Raw genomic sequence first — 19,517 nt, 5'->3', positions numbered from 1 at the left:
TCCACACAACTTAAGGACTTAAGGACGCAGTGAAGCATCTGGAATCTTTGATGAAGGACGTTTAATGAATATTTCAAATGAATAAATAGAATAAGTCCCATTGATTAGGTCCACCTAATTTTCTTTGGATTGCACCCAAAACCTTTCATTACAATTGAATAATTATTGCAGAACAAAATTGACAACAGTTTTTTCAGGACCCCCTAGTACCACGAAACAGATGGCACCTCCGGAGGATCAAAAATATATAACAATTTTAATTGAGCCAATTCAAAACAGATTTGCAAAATAAAATGGGACATGCCAGGTCTAATAAGTATCTTGTTGGAAATGATGACAAATTCTATAACTGCACAATAGATATTAAGGAGATGTTCATTAGCAAATGTAGCATTAACAGGCTTGATGTAAGCTCTTAATTTTTGATACATACCTTTCTACCTGATTTAATTCCCTTTGGTTGATACCGTTTTACTTCGTGCTCCATTTTGACATTCGATGTCACCTTGATCATATCATTCTCAAATTTCTGTTATTCCAAGCTTGAGCCTTCTCGTTCCTCTGAAACAAGTAGAGCAGGGAGAGTGGAGCTTGGTTCTGCCATGACAATCAAATCTCCATTTACAGGAAGAGGAAGGGAGGTTGCTGGCCCAACTCTTGAGGAAAACCTCTTAAAGAAACAAACACGCTATCTGAAGCTGCCCATGAGGAATAGCTTTGCCTGGCAGCTTTTGAAGCTACAGGAGCATTCTGTGATATGGGAAGCTTTTCCTGTTTTTCTGCTTTCTGTACAATGCCCAAAGCAGAAATGCACACAATAGATCTCAGTGGGAACATATCACATCTGGTAAGCATGGACAGTACTTGTGTGACTTTGAGATGCACCTGTATAAATAAGGTTCCTTTAGATGCAGGCAGCACATCCAGTCTCCATAAAAGGTTAACCCTTGCAGATCCCCAGCTCATCTGCACTTATGGTGGGATTGATAAGATTTGCACTCAAGAATTGATTTATGTGTGCTACAACAGCTGCTAGGATCCTTTTAGCCCAAAGATGGAAGGATGACAAGATGCCAACGAAAGAAGACTGGCAACTCAAATTGATGGAATATGCAGAGATGGCGAAACTTACAGCAAGATTAAAAGAGAAGGACAACAAAGGTTTTTTAAAAACTTTGGAATGTATTTATTTTATATATACAGAAATATTGTAAGGAACTAGACTCACTAGCAGGTTTTGAGCAAACACTTACAATTAACAAAATAGAATGTGGTAGATGTTGAAAAATGTTGTGGAAATAAACAAGTAGAATTCAGCTTCAATTTATTGTCTCACCCCCAGCTTATCATCGCTTCCAAGTGCAGGTCTAACACCTGAAGCACCTCTTCTGATTCTGATGGAACAGAGAGATGTAGCTGGGCATCATCCATGGAATCTGCAGGTGTTCAATTAATATAAAATGGGAGGTGGGTGGGTGGTGCGTGTTTGCAGAGGGAAGAAGAAGAGTTTGGATTTGATATCCTGCTTTATCACTACCTGAAGGAGTCTCAAAGCGGCTAAAATTCTCCTTTCCCTTCCTCCCCCACAAGAAACACTCTGTGAGGTGAGTGGGGCTGAAAGACTTCAGAGAAGTGTGACTGGCCCAAGGTCACCCAGCAGCTGCATGTGGAGGAGCGGGGAAGCGAACCCAGTTCCCCAGATTACGAGTCTACTGCTCTTAACCACTACACCACACTGGCTTGAATGACTTCTGTTGTAGTCAAAGTAGGAGCATACCCTGTAGGTCTGGGGTCAGCAAGGTTTACCTCTCCTGGGCCAGTTCACCAGCGGAGATCCCTCCGTGGGTCAGATGGCGCATGCGCACGAGTGCCGTAATTTCCGGTGTCTGTGCAGACGCGATTTCCGGCATCTGCACATGCGCAGAAGAGATTTCCGGCGCCACAGAAGCGAGTCCCCGTGCCGCGCTGCGTCGGTTTAGCACAGCGAGTGGGGACTCGCCAAGCGGCTGGCTCGGTTTGGGGGTTGGCTCATGGGCCAGTTGAACGACCCATGTGGGCTGCTTGTGGCCCATTGGCCTTAGGTTGCCTACCCCTGCTGTAGGAAGATGTGTGGGCTGTAATGTCAATCAGCATGAACAGACCTTCATCAATGCAGAATCCCATAAACTCAGACTATTTTGTAGGGCCAAATCAGCGTGTATGTGCATGTGCTGAGTTGTCTAACTGAAGAGTAGGGCAAATTTCTCCAGAATTTCTCTTTTTATTTAATGAACCAGTATTATGTAAACAATTATATAAGCATTTAAGAATGGATGGCATGGAAAAAATATATATAAGGTGGAAATCAAGCAGCAGAAAATATATTATAGTTATATGCTAGCCATTTCCAGCCTTGGGCTGTTTCTTTCCCCCACCCAGCCTCTCCCCAGAACAAAGCTGTTTATGGCATTTTCTCATTCTTTCTCCTTTAATAACTAGCCTGAACTGTCTCCTTTGTTTAAATCTGGGAGATGAATGTTCAGTGAAAACCCGCACCACTTTCTGGTTAAATTAAATACCAGGTGAAACAGAATGCTTACAAAATAACGATTCATTTAACCTCAGATAGGCACCAACTAATTAAATCATCATATTACCAGAATGAGTAAATACAAACTTGATGCGGCAAAGATTCTTGAAACGGACCCTTTTCTGCCAACACTGTTGTCACCATTGGTTATTCTTTGCTGATAAATCATCCTAGGGTTGCCTTTTTCCCCACTGATGAGTTTGTTATTTTATCTTTCTTTCTTTCTTTCTTTCTTTCTTTCTTTCTTTCTTTCTTTTTATTTAAAAAACATAGTAGTGTTCTGGAACCTCCACCTCTTCCTCACACTTGACTTGTTGTTGTTGTGTCATGTCATTTTTAATTTTTTTGCTTTGAAGAAAAAGTGGAATATTTACACCCCAAATCTGTGCTTTGAAATGCAGGGCATAAAATCAAGCCCAGGGTTGCCTGCACAAATACAGTGGTACCTTGGGTTACAAACGCTTCAGGTTACAGACTCCGCTAACCCAGAAATAGTACCTTGGGTTAAGAACTTTGCTTCAGGATGAGAACAGAAATGGTGCGGCAGCAGCTGGAGGCCCCATTAGCTAAAGTGGTACCTCAGGTTAAGAACAGTTTCAGGTTAAGAACGGACCTCCAGAACGAATTAAGTTCTCAACCAGAAGTACCACTGTATGAGAGACTCAAAGAATCACAGAATTGTAGAGTTGGAAGGGAGTCCGAGGGTCATCTAATCCAACCCCCTTCAATGCACGAATCTCAGCTAAAGTATCCATGACAGATGGCCACTCAACCTCTGATTAAAAAGCTCCAAGGAAGGAGAGAGCCCACCACCTCCCAAGGCAGACCATTCCACAGCCAAGCAGCTCTTTCGGAAAGTTCTTCCTGATGTTTAGTTGGAATCTCCTTCTTGTAACTTGAACCCATTGGTTTGAATCCTACCCTCCAGAGCAGGAGAAAACAAGCTTGTTCCCTCTTCCTCGTGACATCCCTTGAGATATTTGAAGGTGGTGCTGTGGGTTAAACCACAGAGCCTAGGACTTGCCGATCAGAAGGTCGGTGGTTCGAATCCCCGCAATAGGGTGAGCTCCCGTTGCTCGGTCCCTGCTCCTGCCAACCTAGCAGTTCGAAAGCACGTCAAAGTGCAAGTAGATAAATAGGTACCGCTCCGACGGGAAGGTAAACGGCGTTTCCGTGCGCTGCTCTGGTTCGCCAGAAGTGGCTTAGTCATGCTGGCCACATGACCCGGAAGCTGTACGCCGGCTCCCTTGGCCAATAAAGTGAGATGAGCGCCACAACCCCAGAGTCGGTCACGACTGGACCTAATGGTCAGGGGCCCCTTTACCTTGATCACATCTCATCTCAGTCTCCTCTTTTCCAGGCTAAACATACTCAGCTCCTTCAACCGTTTCTCATAAGGCTTGGTTTCCAGACCCTTGATCATCTTGGTTGCCCTCTTCTGCACACGTTCCAGCTTGTCAATATCCTCCTTAGGTTTGGCTGCCCAGATTCCCACGGCCTCTTCCGGTGGTCAGTCTCAGCAAGCCACCAGCAATAGAGTAGTACAAGAGAACTCTGAGGTATGAAGGAAAACCCTTATTTGCTGCAGGCAGAGATTTTTAGGAAACCAAGAGGTGATGGCACCACAATTAGACACTTTCACCCTAACCCTAATTCCAAAGCTTCCAGTGCCAGCACAGCTATGCATTGGCAAAGAACTACAGCAAAATTTCTCCTAAATTTCATGCTGGGAGCAGGGCCAGAGGTATTCATTTAGGGTGCCACAAGAATGCCACACATTTTTTCCAGCAAAAGAACTGTGTTCAAATGGGCACAATCTATAGGACTGTGCATTGATTTACCAGTTATGGGTACAATTAGGCAGCTTTAAGCTCCACAGCTATCAATGGGCAAATGAAATTGTGTCCTTTAACCTGATGTGTTTAAATCAAGGGAAATTTCAGTGTTTATTTATTTGAGGTATTTATATATCTCTTGATCGCAGTGGTTTGTTGAATGATCATGCCCGCTGTATGCATTCTAAGCCTCTTGCAATAACTCACTAATGCACACTAGCTGAGTTCCATAAGGCTCCTTGAAATAAATGAATTTTAATCTTTGGTCAACACCAGCTTTTTCTCTCATTTGTGAAACATTTCAACTATTGACAGAATACCAGTCCAACACGATAGTGTTCCTTTTGAGAAGCACTCAGAGATCTGCTTTCCTCACAAGGCAATTGCAAGCAATTCATATCTATGCATTATTTGTATGTGACCAACAATAAAACAATTGCTTCCTCATACAATGAAGATTAAGGCAGAAATACAGTTATACGTACAAGACTGTGTCTGGCTGATGAAGTGGTATTAAAATTTGCTCTTCTCAAAATATTAACCAGAAATAACCTGGTGAATCTAAGCGCAAGAGACAATTGCAATACTTTGAAGAAGTTGTAATGTGTTTGTATATGTGTTGCTACGATTTGGGAGGAAAAGGAGAAGTAAAATATCAGTGGGGAAGAAAGGCAGCTTTTAATAGATTCCAGTTCTCTATCTAGGTATCTGAGCTATGCATCAGATTCCAACAGAAAACTTGGTAGTTCCTAGGGATGGGAGAAATTTGATTCAGTTCACATTCAAAGACGCATCTACTAAATCAGCACTTTTGAAACAAGATGCAAACGAAAATTTGAAAATTTGAAAATTGCACTTTGCTAATATAATTATGATGTATAAAAATGCAAAGTAACTCGGAGCAGGGCTTTTAGTGTGACCTGCCCCTATTCTGTGGAACAGCATTCCTGTCAAGATCCAACAGTTGCCCACTTTACACTTTCTGGAAACAGTAGAAAACAATTTTATTCTGACAGGTTTTCCCCAGCGGTTAAATGTTTTTTTTTACCACAAGCGCCTCCTGATTAGGGTTTTAGTCCTTTTAAAATATGCTTGCAGTTTTTGTGTTTTCAGCTGTTTTTATTTATGTGTCAATCACCTTGAGATGGTAGCTTAGAAAGGGACTAATACATCACTGGAAATAATAATAATAATATACTAGTGTGCATATGAATGTGTGCATTGCAATTATAAATTAAATTTGTATACTGCCCTTCATCTGAAGGTCACAGGGTGGTTCAAGGCATAAAAATACAAAATGAGAACACAAAATACATCATAGAAGAACAAAAACAAACCAACAATCCCCTTGCCTTCTACAAACACATTCAACAGGCCACAGAAAATAACACACAATAATGCATTATATATGGGGAAATTGCAAACATGTTTATAATGTGCAAAAATGTATGCAAAACGTGTATATGGTGAGCAATTCGCACTAAAATGCTGATGAATTTTCATGAGGACTTTTTTTAAAAACACACACACAAAAACTGATGTGGGAATATGGGCTATGGAACCTGAGTGAAAAATGAGAAAAATGAGAAAGTAAAATACATTGGCTTGTGAATCAATTAGGGTTGGCCGAATAAATTCAGCCATCCCTAATTGATGCACAAGCCAATATATTTTCATTTTAATGGTATTTTGGTAAGAAAAATAAAACTGATCTCCATTATGACTTGTATATTTACATATGTAAAGTGGGATTTTTATGTTTGTTTTAAAACCTCACCATAGAATGTATTACTGTAATCCATTGCATTCACCTATTTTTCACCAGCCCTCGTGCGTGCACACACACCAATACACACAGGCCCTTCATGATGTTCCTGGGAGTCCTGTAACCCCTCCCCCCCCCGCCGAGTCCTCTTCTGTACTTTAGAAATATTCTGGAAGAAAAGTATGTCTTTATTTCCCTAAATTGTGCTGTTGATATCGACATCTGCTGCAATGAAGTCCATTCTGACTCCAGTATCTTACCAAAGTGTTATGACTCCATCATGAATGCCATGAAACCTCATTCAGAGATTAATAGAGATGACTCTTATAATTTTATAAACATATAGCTTTAATACATTTAATAAACTCTGTTAAATTAATAATGCTTTGGTACATTTGCATTGAAGCTCACGGCACATGAAGTTGGCAAACACACCCGTGATTATTATTAAACCAGGGGCTTTAAAAAAAGTAGGCATTAAATTATGTCCCTATTTCCATCAATATTTAAAAATATGCATTTCAGCTACTACATATATTTAAATATTGTAAGTATTTTTACATGAGTAACAAAAAAGGTTTCATAAAACAATGTTAAACCTTGAGAAACCTTTGTTGTTCTGCATGAAGGACTATTATGATAAATAACCGCATTTCAGTGTTTTATTTCTTGGAAATAGAAACTCATAAAGATGGAACTATATGATCAACATTAAATATGGCCCTTTGGAGCGCCACAAATATATTACCCATGTCTTCCTTTTAAATATTTGTTTTGGTTTTAGTTTTCTGCAACACAGAGCAATCATTTTAGAAAGAAAAATAAAGAAATTGCTTTAAATATGCTATTTTACAGGTAGCCATGGGTGTGTCAAGGTTATTTGCTTCCCTAAACATTTCACTTCAGAGGCAAAATTTCATGTTCAATGTCTGAATTGATTGCAAATTTCACACTCAGTGGTTCAATATCTTGACCCAAATCTATAGCACCATTTCCCCAGGTATGTGCAGAGCAGCAAATCAGAAAATGTACATGGTTTGGTTTTCGCCGTAAGCAGAGGAAGTCAGAATTTACACAGACATAACCAAGGTTTTGCAGTAAACTATAAATATCTGCTTGTGAAGGAACTGCAAGTGTTACATATTTTGGATATAAAATGGACAGCGTCGTCGTACTCTGACCCCGTCAAAAGGGTCTGCAGATCTGATCTTAGCTCCAATTCCATCCCCACTAGAGTCTGCCGAAAATGATGGCGGCAGCACATTTTTCTGTCTTATTTACATTGCTAACACTGCGCATCGCCCATGCTGTAGCATCTGACAAATTTAAATAATTGTACAGCCAGCATAAATCCCCTGAGTTAGCCTGTGACATGCCTTCTTGAAACTCATGCGATGACATCGGAAGGTGGGTTTCCTGGTCGAAGCCAGAAGCCAAGGAGGACGGTAACCCCCCCAGCAAAAAGAAGGCACTGGCTCTGGAGAGAAGGGCTTAAATAAAAAGAGTGAAATGACTTGTAGTAGCACCTCAGGTAAAGGATTTCATCCGTGCGAGCTCACATGGGGTGTTGGCAACGCTACTGGCGATGTCAACAATCTCCAGCCCAAAATAGCTGTTAAGCAAGAGGCTACATTGTGTGGCGGGAGTCTTGCTTTGGGAAGAGCCGCAAATTTGGCCATCAACCAAGGGGAATTATTCCACGCCCCTTGGGATTTCAATGAAAAGCAACAAAGGGGATAATTAGACCAGCACGCATCCCTTTCGCTCTTTCCCGTCTTCCGCGCAGGCATGCCCACCAAACGTGAAATGTTCGCCTTTTCCCCTCAGACGTGATGGTTGTTGAACTTATTTTTAGTGTCATTTGATAAGCCTCCCTGCGCGCAGAGAGACATCCCACTGACCCAGCCACTGGTCATTGTCTATACCGGTTCCCATCAAAGTACGCGCACTTTGTCAGGTTTCGACTCGAATATCCATTTTGCATCTGAAGTACAGTATCGAAAGTGACTGGATCATTTGAGCCTTTTTCTTCAGCTGCTGCCTCCTTCCTCCCCCACAGTGCTTCCACTCACGCTAACATAATTTGGCACTGCCGACGTGACACAACACTGGTTTTTCCATTAAAAAAAATAATAATACATAGTTTGTCAACGTTTTACCAATGGCCGGCACTCCAGCACATTTAATTTATAAACTGAGGAAAGGAGGTGCCTCGTCCTCCATCTCCCTCTCTCCTTTCTTGGCCCCAGTGTTGAATTTCCACCAAAGCATGGTACCCCCTCAAAAAACTGAGTAATGCGCATACAGTAATAGGTCATTCAATGTCAAAAGGCATAAAAAAGATGAGCAAAACCTTCACAGGCTGCTGCTTGCTGTTGCCTTTAATTATATTAATTAAACTTTGAAATTCTCATGCACAGAGAGTTGCTGGCTTGTGACGCTGAAGAGCCCTTGGAGATTTGTGGGGTGGGGGTTGGGGGTTGGAGAGGAGAGAGAAAAGGACCCTGAGATGCCAGCGTTGTGGCAATGGCTTTTTTCCAATCCTATAACAACAACAACAACAATACATAAGCCTAGAATGGCTAGGTATGTTTACAGAGGCTAATGTTTTCATGTTCTACTGAGTGCCGAGTGCAAAAAGGGGGAAGTTAGAGAGGGAAAAATATCGGCCACAATGCCAAAGCCTGGGGTAGCGTCAGTCCCTCAATCTCTGCTCGAGATCCCTGGTTACAGGCTGTCTTCCTGTAGAATAACGCTCTATTAATTTTTCTTCCTGTCCTGGGTACATAATGAAAGAAAGGTGTCTTCAGAAACTAAAGGGCAAAGTCTCGCTTGCCACCAATACCTTGAGGCACCATGTCTACGATTTTGTCATGCATGTGCACTGCTCAGTGTTAAAGTGACAAGATTTTCAGTCAGAAGGTTCCCGTAAGGCACACTCCGATGGGTCGCAGTGGAGGGGGTTGGGATGGGACATGGAAGGATTTCATGACATGACATCGCTGAGAGGCAATGAACTCTTGCGTTTTCCCAAGCCTGGCGGGAATCTGAGTCTCCTGCCTGTGGCGAAGAGTTTCCTATTTGAGTAGCAAGCGCTGTCGTCGCGTCCAAGAAACAAGGCAGCTCCCACTAGGGGCACATGAAGGCTCGAGTGCATATTGTTCAGCTACAATAACAACAAAAGCCAATGTCATTGGTCATTCGGTTGTGATTCCTGGAACGGATCTTTCGTTGAAAACCTAGACGCGCACACTTTATAACATCAGCTTTAGGCCATAGCTTAATGGCAGAATTATCTGCTTTGCATGAAGAAGGTTCCAGGTTCGGTCCCCAACATCTCTCCAGGTAGGATGGGAGAGATGCCCATCTGGAATTCTGCCAGTCAATGTAGACAATGCACCGGACCAATGGTTTGGCTTGGCATATGGCAGCTTCCTATGTTCCTAAATAATATAATACGGTAATGAATACTGCATGAGGTAACAAGCTGAGAAGAAAATGGCGGGCATCAGAGCTTAGTGCAGCAGTAGGTGGCTTGCGGTGGAATCAAATGCAGCAAAACTTCCAGGCTGAGAGGCTGAAGTTGTTCTGAGGATTTTGTTTAAGTGCTTTGTTGTCGTTCTTTGGTTGCATCGCAGAAGTAGTGGCTGTTCATCCTCTTTGCCTTCCTTTACTGAGACTGAACTCGGGTGAAGTTCATGCAACGGCCCTAAAAAGAGAGAGAAAACACAATGAAGGTGTTAGTGTGAATGGTGGTAATAACTACATTTTAAAAACAAAGACGGAATGGTTGGATAATTAGTATGGATATAATCCTTTTGGATATAATCCCTGAGAAGGACCATGCTATGCTATTGTTGGCAATAGGAACCCTGGCTATTCAGTCTTTCAGATAACTGGAATCCTATAGAAACCCATAACATGAAAGAGAGAAAGCAACAGAGAGGCTCATGGCACCTTAAAGACTAACAAATTCATTAGCTTTTGTGGCCTACAGTCCACTTCATCAAATTCTGAAGCATAATTCAGGACAATACTTCATGCATCTGGTGACATAGGTCGTATTCCACAAGTTTTACGCTATAAAAAAAACATTGTTAGTCTTTAAGATGTTACAATAATCTTTCTTTTCATTTCAGCATGTTGTTGTTGCTATGGTCAAAGTACCATGAGTAAGAAATCGCTGCTGATCTAATGCAGATCACCAAGAGATGTGCCACTAGATCCTGATCTACTTTCTGCCCACCTGGGCAACCGATTAACACAACCATCCATCTGGGGAAAAAATGGTCAAAAGAGACATGTTGAAAGATCTGTCATTAATGGTTTTCCATATATTATTGTCTCTGAACATTTAAACAATGCATATATCGATATTCAGTGGGAGACTCCATGGTTTGGTCTATCCTCTGGCTTTGCTGAAGACTAATCTCCAAATAAGGTTTGCTAATGACAAGCAAATGACACTACTTGTCTTCAAGGTTGGATATCTTATTGTGTATGAACCAAAGGATTAACAATGGGACACTGTCCAAGTTCTAACTTAGAGGGGCCTGGTGTATTTGCGTTGGCTTATGTAAACAACTCATGTCTGACATGCTCCTCTGATTTTGGCTCCAAAGAATAAAAATGAAGTCGGTCAGGTGATAAGCTTTCCATGGATCAATTAAATCACTGTTTAAATCAGCATGGTAAACTACACTGTGTAATTTCTCACGGCCTCTTTCTCTTTCTGCAACTGATTCTACAGCCATGTGGCTTCATGCATCAGATGAATTAGGTGTTGGCCAACAAAACCTTATGCTAAGATAAAGAGGTCAGTTCCACAGAAATCATTGGAGGTTTTGCTACAAATGACTGAATGCAGATATTTTTCTGGACCGTTTAAGTACCATATACCTGATATCCCTAATAAAAAATTTTACCATAGTAAACTAAGAGCATAACTCTCTTTAAACACATTGTCTACGGTGGATAGATTAATGTAATCATGATTTGCATCATCACCCAGCAGAAGGCCTTGATTAAAATCAAGAGCATGAGCAGCTTGCTCAGCAAGCAGGGCCACACCGGGTATGCATCATGCTCTGAAGGAATGTAGATTTACATATATTAGTTGCATGCAATTAACATAATTTGCACAACACATTCAGGACCATGACTAGTGTCAGCCTACAGTTGGTGAAATTGCTGCTCTTCATGATTTAAATCAGAAACTGTTTTGAAATGTTTAGGTTGCTTTTGAACTAATTAACATACTGTAAGGCAATATTAACTAATATAATATACTTAATTGATTTTTTCCCTTTCCCTGCTTTTTTTTGCTTTTTTGGGAAAAAAAAAATGATCTAGCGAAGTCCTAGTGAATGCAAAAAATACCCAGAATTTCAATTCACAGAAGAGGAAGGGAAACACCCAAACTCAGAGAGAGAGGCTGGAGGAACTTCTTGCACTTGGAAGCCCAGTATAGCCCATGTGGATGGGGAAGGCAGATTCCACTTCTGACGGCAGAAGATATTGAACTTGTGCAACTCGGAATAATTGCCTACATCTGATCCCAGCACACACCTGTGCTCAGATGTAAAACACACATACACACACACACCCCACTTCTGCAGACAAATGAAAATGGCATATATGTCCCTGTGTCCAGCAACTCTGATGCACAGGTTGTGTCAAGCAATTTTGGGGTGCATATCTGGATCAGGCCCACAGCTTTTAAATCCACTCTGCTGCTTCTTTTTTAACTAAAACCTACACACATTTTTTTAACGAATCAGTTACAAAAAGTATTCAACTAACTTTCACTCAGTAGACCCACTGAAATCAATGGATCTGAGTTAGCCATGTGCATTCATTTCAATGGGCCTGCTCCGAGTAAAAGTATGTTAAATACAAATTACGTGTTCCCCCCACCCCACCCAAACCATTCATAGAACAGTACCACAAAATAAATACAGCAACCCTAAACATATGTGTCCACAGCACTGGAGTAATCTTTCTGCAAATGAGGTTGTGGTGGTAGTGTGCTTGTCCTGAGGTTGAAATGCCCCATCCTAGGCCAGGATCTGACACAACCATTAGGTGCCGTCAAGGTTCCCTTTTCTGTGGTGGCTCCCCATTTGTGGTATGCCCTCCCCAGGGAGGTTCGTTTGGCACCTTCAATATACCCCTTTAGGCGCCAGGCAAAAATATTCCTCTTCAACCAGGCCTTTGATCGATTAATATTCCACGTACAGCCTTTTTACTGTGGTTGCTTCTTGTTGTTTTCGTTTTAACTATTTATTTGTGCTTTTACCTTGTACAGTGATACCTCGGGTTAAGAACTTAATTCGTTCTGGAGGTCCGTCTGTAACCTGAAGCATCTGTAACCCGAGGTACCACTGTATTCTTATCTTGTGATTCACCCTGAGATCTTATGATGAGGGGTGGTATATAAATCTAATCAAACACTAAAATAACTAAAAATTGCATTGGATTAAAACACGGTGCCAAAAAAGCACAGTGCAGCGCAGTCAAGGGACTTGAAAAGAGCGTTGTATGTACAATCTCAGTGCAGTGGGTTCCTATTACGGATCGAGAACTTTGCCATCTCAATACTGAGTAAATCACAGCTTCATAAGTCATAGATATAGACCAGCCTTCCCCAAACAATGTTTTGAACAACAACTCTAATCATTGCTCACCATTGGTCATGCTGGCTGGGACTGCTGGGAATCGCAGAGACCACACCAGAAGATTAATACTAGCAAGTTGCATCCAGTTCCCTGAGCTTTCTTATTTGTCTCACAGTGTATTCACTGTGTGCCTAGATTTCCATAGCCGACAACTCTAGTGTTCTGATGGTAATGCCCTGGCCCATTTTCACACGTTGACTGGGGATCTGTAACCCTGAGCTGAAACAAGTCGGGCTTTCCAAATTAGCAAATGAAATATATTATGAATATTCAGATAAGAACGCACATATGCTGGGTTCATATTTACTGGAAGTCAAGCAACCTAATCTAATCTGAAGTTTGAATTTTGAATAGCATGTGAATGAAGTGAAGTAGACAAAGACTGCGGGAAAACTCCCTCTGACTTCCGTGGACTCTGATGTACATATGTTATGGTGAATGTTTGAAAACGGTTGACGGTTGACATTTACATGGGAATGTTGACAATCTCAGAACTCTGTCAAGGTCTAAAGAAATCAAGAGACACCACAGTAGATGTTGACAGTCATCTAAATGTGATTGTCAGCATTCTCTTGTGTATGTCACAAAAGTAGGGGCACACATACATGTATCTCTTTTCAGGAATCCACAAAATCCATCTGAGATTGTCAGGGCTCCAAATGCAATTGTAAGTAGTCACCAACACCAAATATTTATGCATAATCCACAGCAGTAATAATAATAATAATAATAAAAAGAAAAGAAAAAACAACTTGACATTTATGGAATGTGTTCAAATATTAAAAGTGCCTCCAAAATTGTTGGATGCGGTCAGGCATTGTGACAAACCATAGTTTTCACTGTGTATATATAAACAAGAAACTAAAATGCAAAGTAAACTATGTTTTGCTGAGAACCCAGAACGAAAGCTTCTAAACTCTCATCCACAGAGGGGAAAGAATGTGAGCTTAAAGCAGCTTGTGTTTGTAATGACAAACCATGGTTTGTATTTAATCTGAATGCAGTCGCTGAATCCATCTTTATTACTGCTGGCTTGCAAATTGCAAATGACCAGTATTTGACTATGAAACTAATTAGAAACCTCCCCAAATAGCTTATTTCTGTGTGGGAAGATGCCACACCACTGATCTCACTACTGTCCAGTCTGGCTCACAACAGTAACTCGAGATACTTGTTGCTGGAGATACTGGAAAATGAATCTGAGACCTTGTACAGTACATACAAAGGCCTTTCTATCACCCCATGGTTCTTACCACCCGCCACTATCCAGCTACCAAGCGAACAGAGGGTTATGAGATATTCATCCATGTCAACGGAGCATTTTCTCTTTATGCATTCTCAATTTTATCTCCCCCCTCCATACTGATGGGCTTGCAGATGAGAGGCATTAAATCAAAACCGTACATAGAAGGGGGAATCTTTTTGTGAGCTGCAAGCCTGCTTTATCCGAAGGCAGGATGTTGGAAAACACACAGAAAGTGCTAATTAACTTTGAAGGTCGGGGTGTTGTATCGCCATGGATGTAACAGCAAAGATTCCATGCCAGCGCAGAAAAGAACAAGTTGCACGTGTAGGTAATGGAATGTGACAAGGTTTGCGCTGCTTTGTAATGCATGCATGCAGAGGGCACATTAAAAGTTGCCACAGAAAGCCGGAGCAACTTCCTGGCGTTGAAATTAATTTGTTGTCCCAAATCCTACCCAGAACCCATTGCTCCCGATTCCAGTTCCATGCACATTTGAAACCTGAGGAGTGGAATTTGAAATTTAGTGCATAAGACTTTTAAAAATAAATAAATAAGAAGAGCTCCAACACATTTGATCAAGGTTCATACATCCCTTTTGCATGTGAACGGTGCCATTTTGGCTATATAAAGATCGACCCCCACCACTGAGCTTGGGGGGGAGAGAGAATGCTATTGCATTATAAAGCTGTACAGTGGTACCTCGGGTTAAGTACTTAATTCGTTCCGGAGGTCCATACTTAACCTGAAACTGTTCTTAACCTGAAGCACCACTTTAGCTAATGGGGCCTCCCACTGCCGCTGCACCGCTGCTGTGTGATTTCTGTTCTCAACCTGAAGCAAAGTTCTCAGGGATGATGGGAATTGTAGTCCAAAACATCTGGAGGGCCAAAGGTTGGGGATGCCTGGGTTAGATTTTGTTGCCTGTTGTGATCACACCATGGGTTTTTCTGTACAGTTTTTATTTTCTTCTATGATTTTGCTGGGGAGGTCATGGCTGAAGAATGACTAATGAACTATTTTAAATAAACTAGTGGGATGGAATTCACTGATCGGGATTTCCCTCCTCCAGCACAGAAAAACCTGAGGAAGCTGAATCACCTTCTCAGCCCCACTGCCACAGCCTGTCATTGCGGTGGCTTAATGTTACATTCATGCCCTCTTACTCAATTAAACAATCAATACATCCAATTTGAATTCAGATGTATCATGCCTTGTAAATCATTGGGTCATAAACCTTAACAATACCAACATGCAATCGGTATAAAATTGAACTAAATTAATGTCTTAGGGCTACACTAATTAAAACATGAGTTATGCAGGCATCCCATGATTGTCTCACGAGTGATCAGTGTAGCTTGGGTGGGCCAATATGCTTAAGGATGCAGGTTTAAGGAACGGGACCTGTTTTGGAATCCTAAAAGAGATTTTAAAGCAGCACACATATTCGATGCCTTTATTAACCTTGAACTTTCCCCCTTACTATCTCGATAAAGTTTGGAATCCTCTACAAGAGACCAGCAGCATAACGTTTAAAAAGAAGAAGAAAAACTCAGAGGAACTTTTGCAAGACACTTGTAGGATCACTCCGCCAATAATAAATAAAAAGGCAGTATTAAAGCCATTGGGTGGCATCCAAAGTAAGTCATGCCCATGGAAATCAATGGACTTAAGTCCATTACTTTGAATGGGTCTGCCCTGCGTATGACTTCACATCACCTGCTGCGAATATGATTAGTGCAGCCTGTAAGGCAAGCGCCAGCCATTTCTAATTTGAGTGACAATTCCCGTGAACTTCACTTTAAATTATTTTGGGGGTGCCCATTATCTTGTGAAAAGGTGCCAGCTTCAGGAGGCACCGAATCAGTTGCGATCGCCCCAAAGAAAGAAATGCAATGAGTTGCTTGTCTTGTCGAAAGTCAATATTAACTTGCCTCAATGTTACCTTGATGTTTCCACCGAAAAAGGACCATCTTGGCTGTCTCTTGGTACAGACCCGAGTTATCGAGCCTGAAGTTCCACAGCCACCACTTGGCCATGAACCACCATTGGTAGGACTGGCAGCAATAGCAACAGATACATTCTATGCTTAAGATAATATTTTCACTCTCTTGCTAATCATGCTGTTTTTAGTGTGTATTTTATATTTGACTTCCTTTAGTAATCTTTTCTTTTGAAATGTTCAAGATATATTTTTTTTGAACCTTGGCTGCGTTAAATGTGCATTCTGTAGCTGACCTCCTTTGCAATGTTTTGTTTTGAAATCTTTAGTTTCCTGTTTACTGCTCTACTTTATGTTCAACTTTATATCCAGCATGAAACTCTGGACAGCTGCTGCCAGTCAGTGTAAAAAGCACTGAACTAGCTGACTGAATGCCCTGCCTCAGTATAGGGCAGCTTCCTACGTTCTTCCAGCTAGACTGGTGACTGGGAGCGGCCGCCGAGACCATATAACACCAGCCCCGAAAGACCTTCATTGGCTCCCAGTACGTTTCCGAGCACAATTCAAAGTCTTGGTGCTGACCTTTAAAGCCCTAAGCAGCTTCAGCCCTGTATACTTGAAGGAGCGTCTCCACCCCCATTGTTCAGCCTGGACACGGAGGTCCAGCGCCGAGGGCCTTCTGGCGGTTCCCTCCCGGCGAGAAGTGAGGTTACAGGGAACCAGGCAGAGGGCCTTCTCGGTAGTGGCGCCCGCCCTGTGGAATGCCCTCCCATCAGATGTCAAGGAAATAAACAACTATCTGACTTTTAGAAGACATCTGAAAGCAGCCCTGCTTAGGGAAGCTTTTAATATTTGATGTTTTATCGTGTTTTAAATTTTCTGTTGGGAGCCGCCCAGGGTGGCTGGGTAGGCATGACCAGATGGGTGGGGTATAAGTAATAAATTACAGTGGTACCTCGGGTTAAGAACTTAATTCGTTCTGGAGGTCCGTTCTTAACCTGAAACTGTTCTTAACCTAAGGTACCACTTTAGCTGATGGGGCCTCCTGCTGCCACCGCTGCGCGATTTCTGTTCTCATCCTGAAGCAAAGTTCTTAACCCGAGGTACTATTACTGGGTTAGCGGAGTCTGTAACCTGAAACGTCTGTAACCTGAAGCATCTGTAATCCGAGGTACCACTGTATTATTATTATTAGTAGTAGTAGTAGTAGTATTCCATTCTCTCTCTTTATGTGAATGAAGGTAGGGGCTCTCTAGCTCTATGCAACTCGCCGAACAACTGTGAGATATACAGTGGTACCTCAGGTTAAGTACTTAATTCATTCCGGAGGTCCGTACTTAACCTGAAACTGTTCTTAACTTGAAGAAGCACTTTAGTTAATGGGGCCTCCTGCTGCCGCCGCGCCGCCACTGCATGATTTCTGTTCTCATCCTGAAGCAAAGTTCTTAACCTGAAGCACTATTTCTGGGTTAGCGGAGTCTGTAACCTGAAGCGTATGTAACCTGATGTACCACTGTATATATATCTCACACACACACACACACACAACTGACATAACTTTGCAGCACAGGCATACTTTTATCAGTACAACCGTCCCTTAACACACCCACCTGACTGCACTGCTGAGAGGTAAAATAGATCATGTGCACGCTGCAAAAATCCTGAAGCAAGATTGCATGCAACCGTTTCCTCTGGGTCCTCTAAGATGGCAAGACCTTATGCTTTTGGACAAATGAGCGATAAAGCACAAGGCGCTGATAGCACAACAGTGCAGAACTAGTAAAAAATAAATAAATCCCAAGGTATTTAGTTGCAAGCATTTCCCTCTAACCCTGTTACATTTAGCATTTAGGAGCTGACATCACCAGCCCACTGCTGAACTTAAGTGTCATGTTTTCCAGTCTGGGAGGTGTTAACATTCTAGCGGCGTTAACATTCCCCTGTGCCTCCTCTGGCTCCCTGCACAGGATGTATTTCACTGCTATAACTGCTGGAATATTGGGCTCACCTCATAAATATCCATGGACACCTGCAGTTTAGTTTAAATACTGTATATATATTTAAACACAGGGAGTGGATTGATATATTTACTTTGGAAAGGGATTAGTAAACGCCAACGCTCTAGGCAGCTTTGAAATGTGGCCAAAGTTTGAAACAGGCACTTCCTCGCACAGAGTCTTTGGCTGACAAAAAGTCCTTCAAGAACAAAGACTAAGGCAGTCAGATTGTGTCCTTTAAGAGGCTAACTCAATCATTTCAGCACATACTTTCAAACAGCCAGATACACGCAATATTCACGGAAAGAGAGTATAAAAAAAAATTAATTTTAAAAAAACCAGAATGTCCTTTTCAAAGGCATTCTGACTCTAGATTATTACTCCACTCAGATTATTACCAGATTATTTCCTAAGGGATTATGTGTTGTATATCTTCCTTTTGTGGCTGTAAGTTGCTTGGAGACCTTTGGGCGACAAGCAACTAACAAGTTGAATAAATGAAATAAAATGAGTGCTAAAATCCTCCTTGTTACTTAACCGGGTGATGTTCCAAACTATGCCAGGGTGAGACACATGTCTCCCAGATTTCTATACTTCTGGATTGGTGGGATTCACAGGCACAAGACAGGCCTGGGAGTTGGAAATGGGTGAGTCAAATTCACTAGGTCTCTCTGCCCATATCCACACCATACGTTCCAAGCATTATTAACAGCCATGGCTTCTCCCAAAGAATCCTGGGAAATGTAGTTTGCTAAGGGTGCTGAGTTGTATGGGGAATCCCGATTCCCTATTCAGCATTTATACCTGGTGAACGACATGGGTGAGGTTTTAAACACCTTGATGGGGAGGCTGAACAGGCTTGCTCACATGTTACGCAGAACACAGGCACAAGCGTGTTTCTACATATGCACAAATGTTTGTGTGAAAGAAACACGGAAGTGATGTCATGCATATGAAATCGGAGCCAGTGAATGTTAAACGCATCCCTCGTCACAATTAACTGGAAGTAAATAAAACGGAATGGGCTAAAAGCAAACAATTCGAATTGCATCTCCAGGTGGATAGCTTCCTAGCACAGTAAAGTTTGAACATACAAACATTTGGTGTGAGGAGGGGTGGAGGTAGAAGAGGAGGTTTAGCTGGTGCCAAGATTTTGACTTTAAAAGTTGAGAGAAATTTTGGAGTGCAAGATCTACACCCTTGTGCAAATTAATTGAAACACGAAAAGTCCGTTGATCATTATGGTGTCGGAAGCCTGCAACCAATAGAAGGAATGATGCGCTCGCCACAATATATTGAGGTTCTACGAAAGAGAGTTATTCCAGAGCTGGAAAAGAGGTATCCTGAGGGTACTGGGATATTGCAGCAGGACCTAGCCCCCTGTCACACATCAAAAGTGGTGAAGAAATTCATGACAGAGCAGCAAATACTGGTACTTGATTGGCCAGGGACTTCCCAGGACGTAAACCCCATTGTGAATTTGTGGGCT

General features: G+C 41.9%; 1 protein-coding gene across 1 annotated transcript in view; it reads right to left on the bottom strand.

The window, feature by feature from the left end:
- Positions 1 to 6,493: 6,493 nt before the first annotated feature.
- Positions 6,494 to 19,517, bottom strand: part of ANTXR2 (ANTXR cell adhesion molecule 2) — a 164,626-nt gene continuing 151,602 nt past the window's right edge. Inside the window, exon 17 of the mRNA XM_081020939.1 lies at positions 6,494 to 9,878. Coding sequence (XP_080877065.1) covers positions 9,840 to 9,878 — 39 coding nt within the window. The 3' untranslated portion in view covers positions 6,494 to 9,839. The remainder of the gene's footprint in view (positions 9,879 to 19,517) is intronic.

This window comes from Podarcis pityusensis (genome assembly GCF_964106645.2).
Source record: "Podarcis pityusensis genome assembly, chromosome: 9".
In the NCBI taxonomy this organism is placed as follows: domain Eukaryota; kingdom Metazoa; phylum Chordata; class Lepidosauria; order Squamata; family Lacertidae; genus Podarcis; species Podarcis pityusensis.
This window is presented reverse-complemented; position numbering and strand designations above follow the sequence as displayed.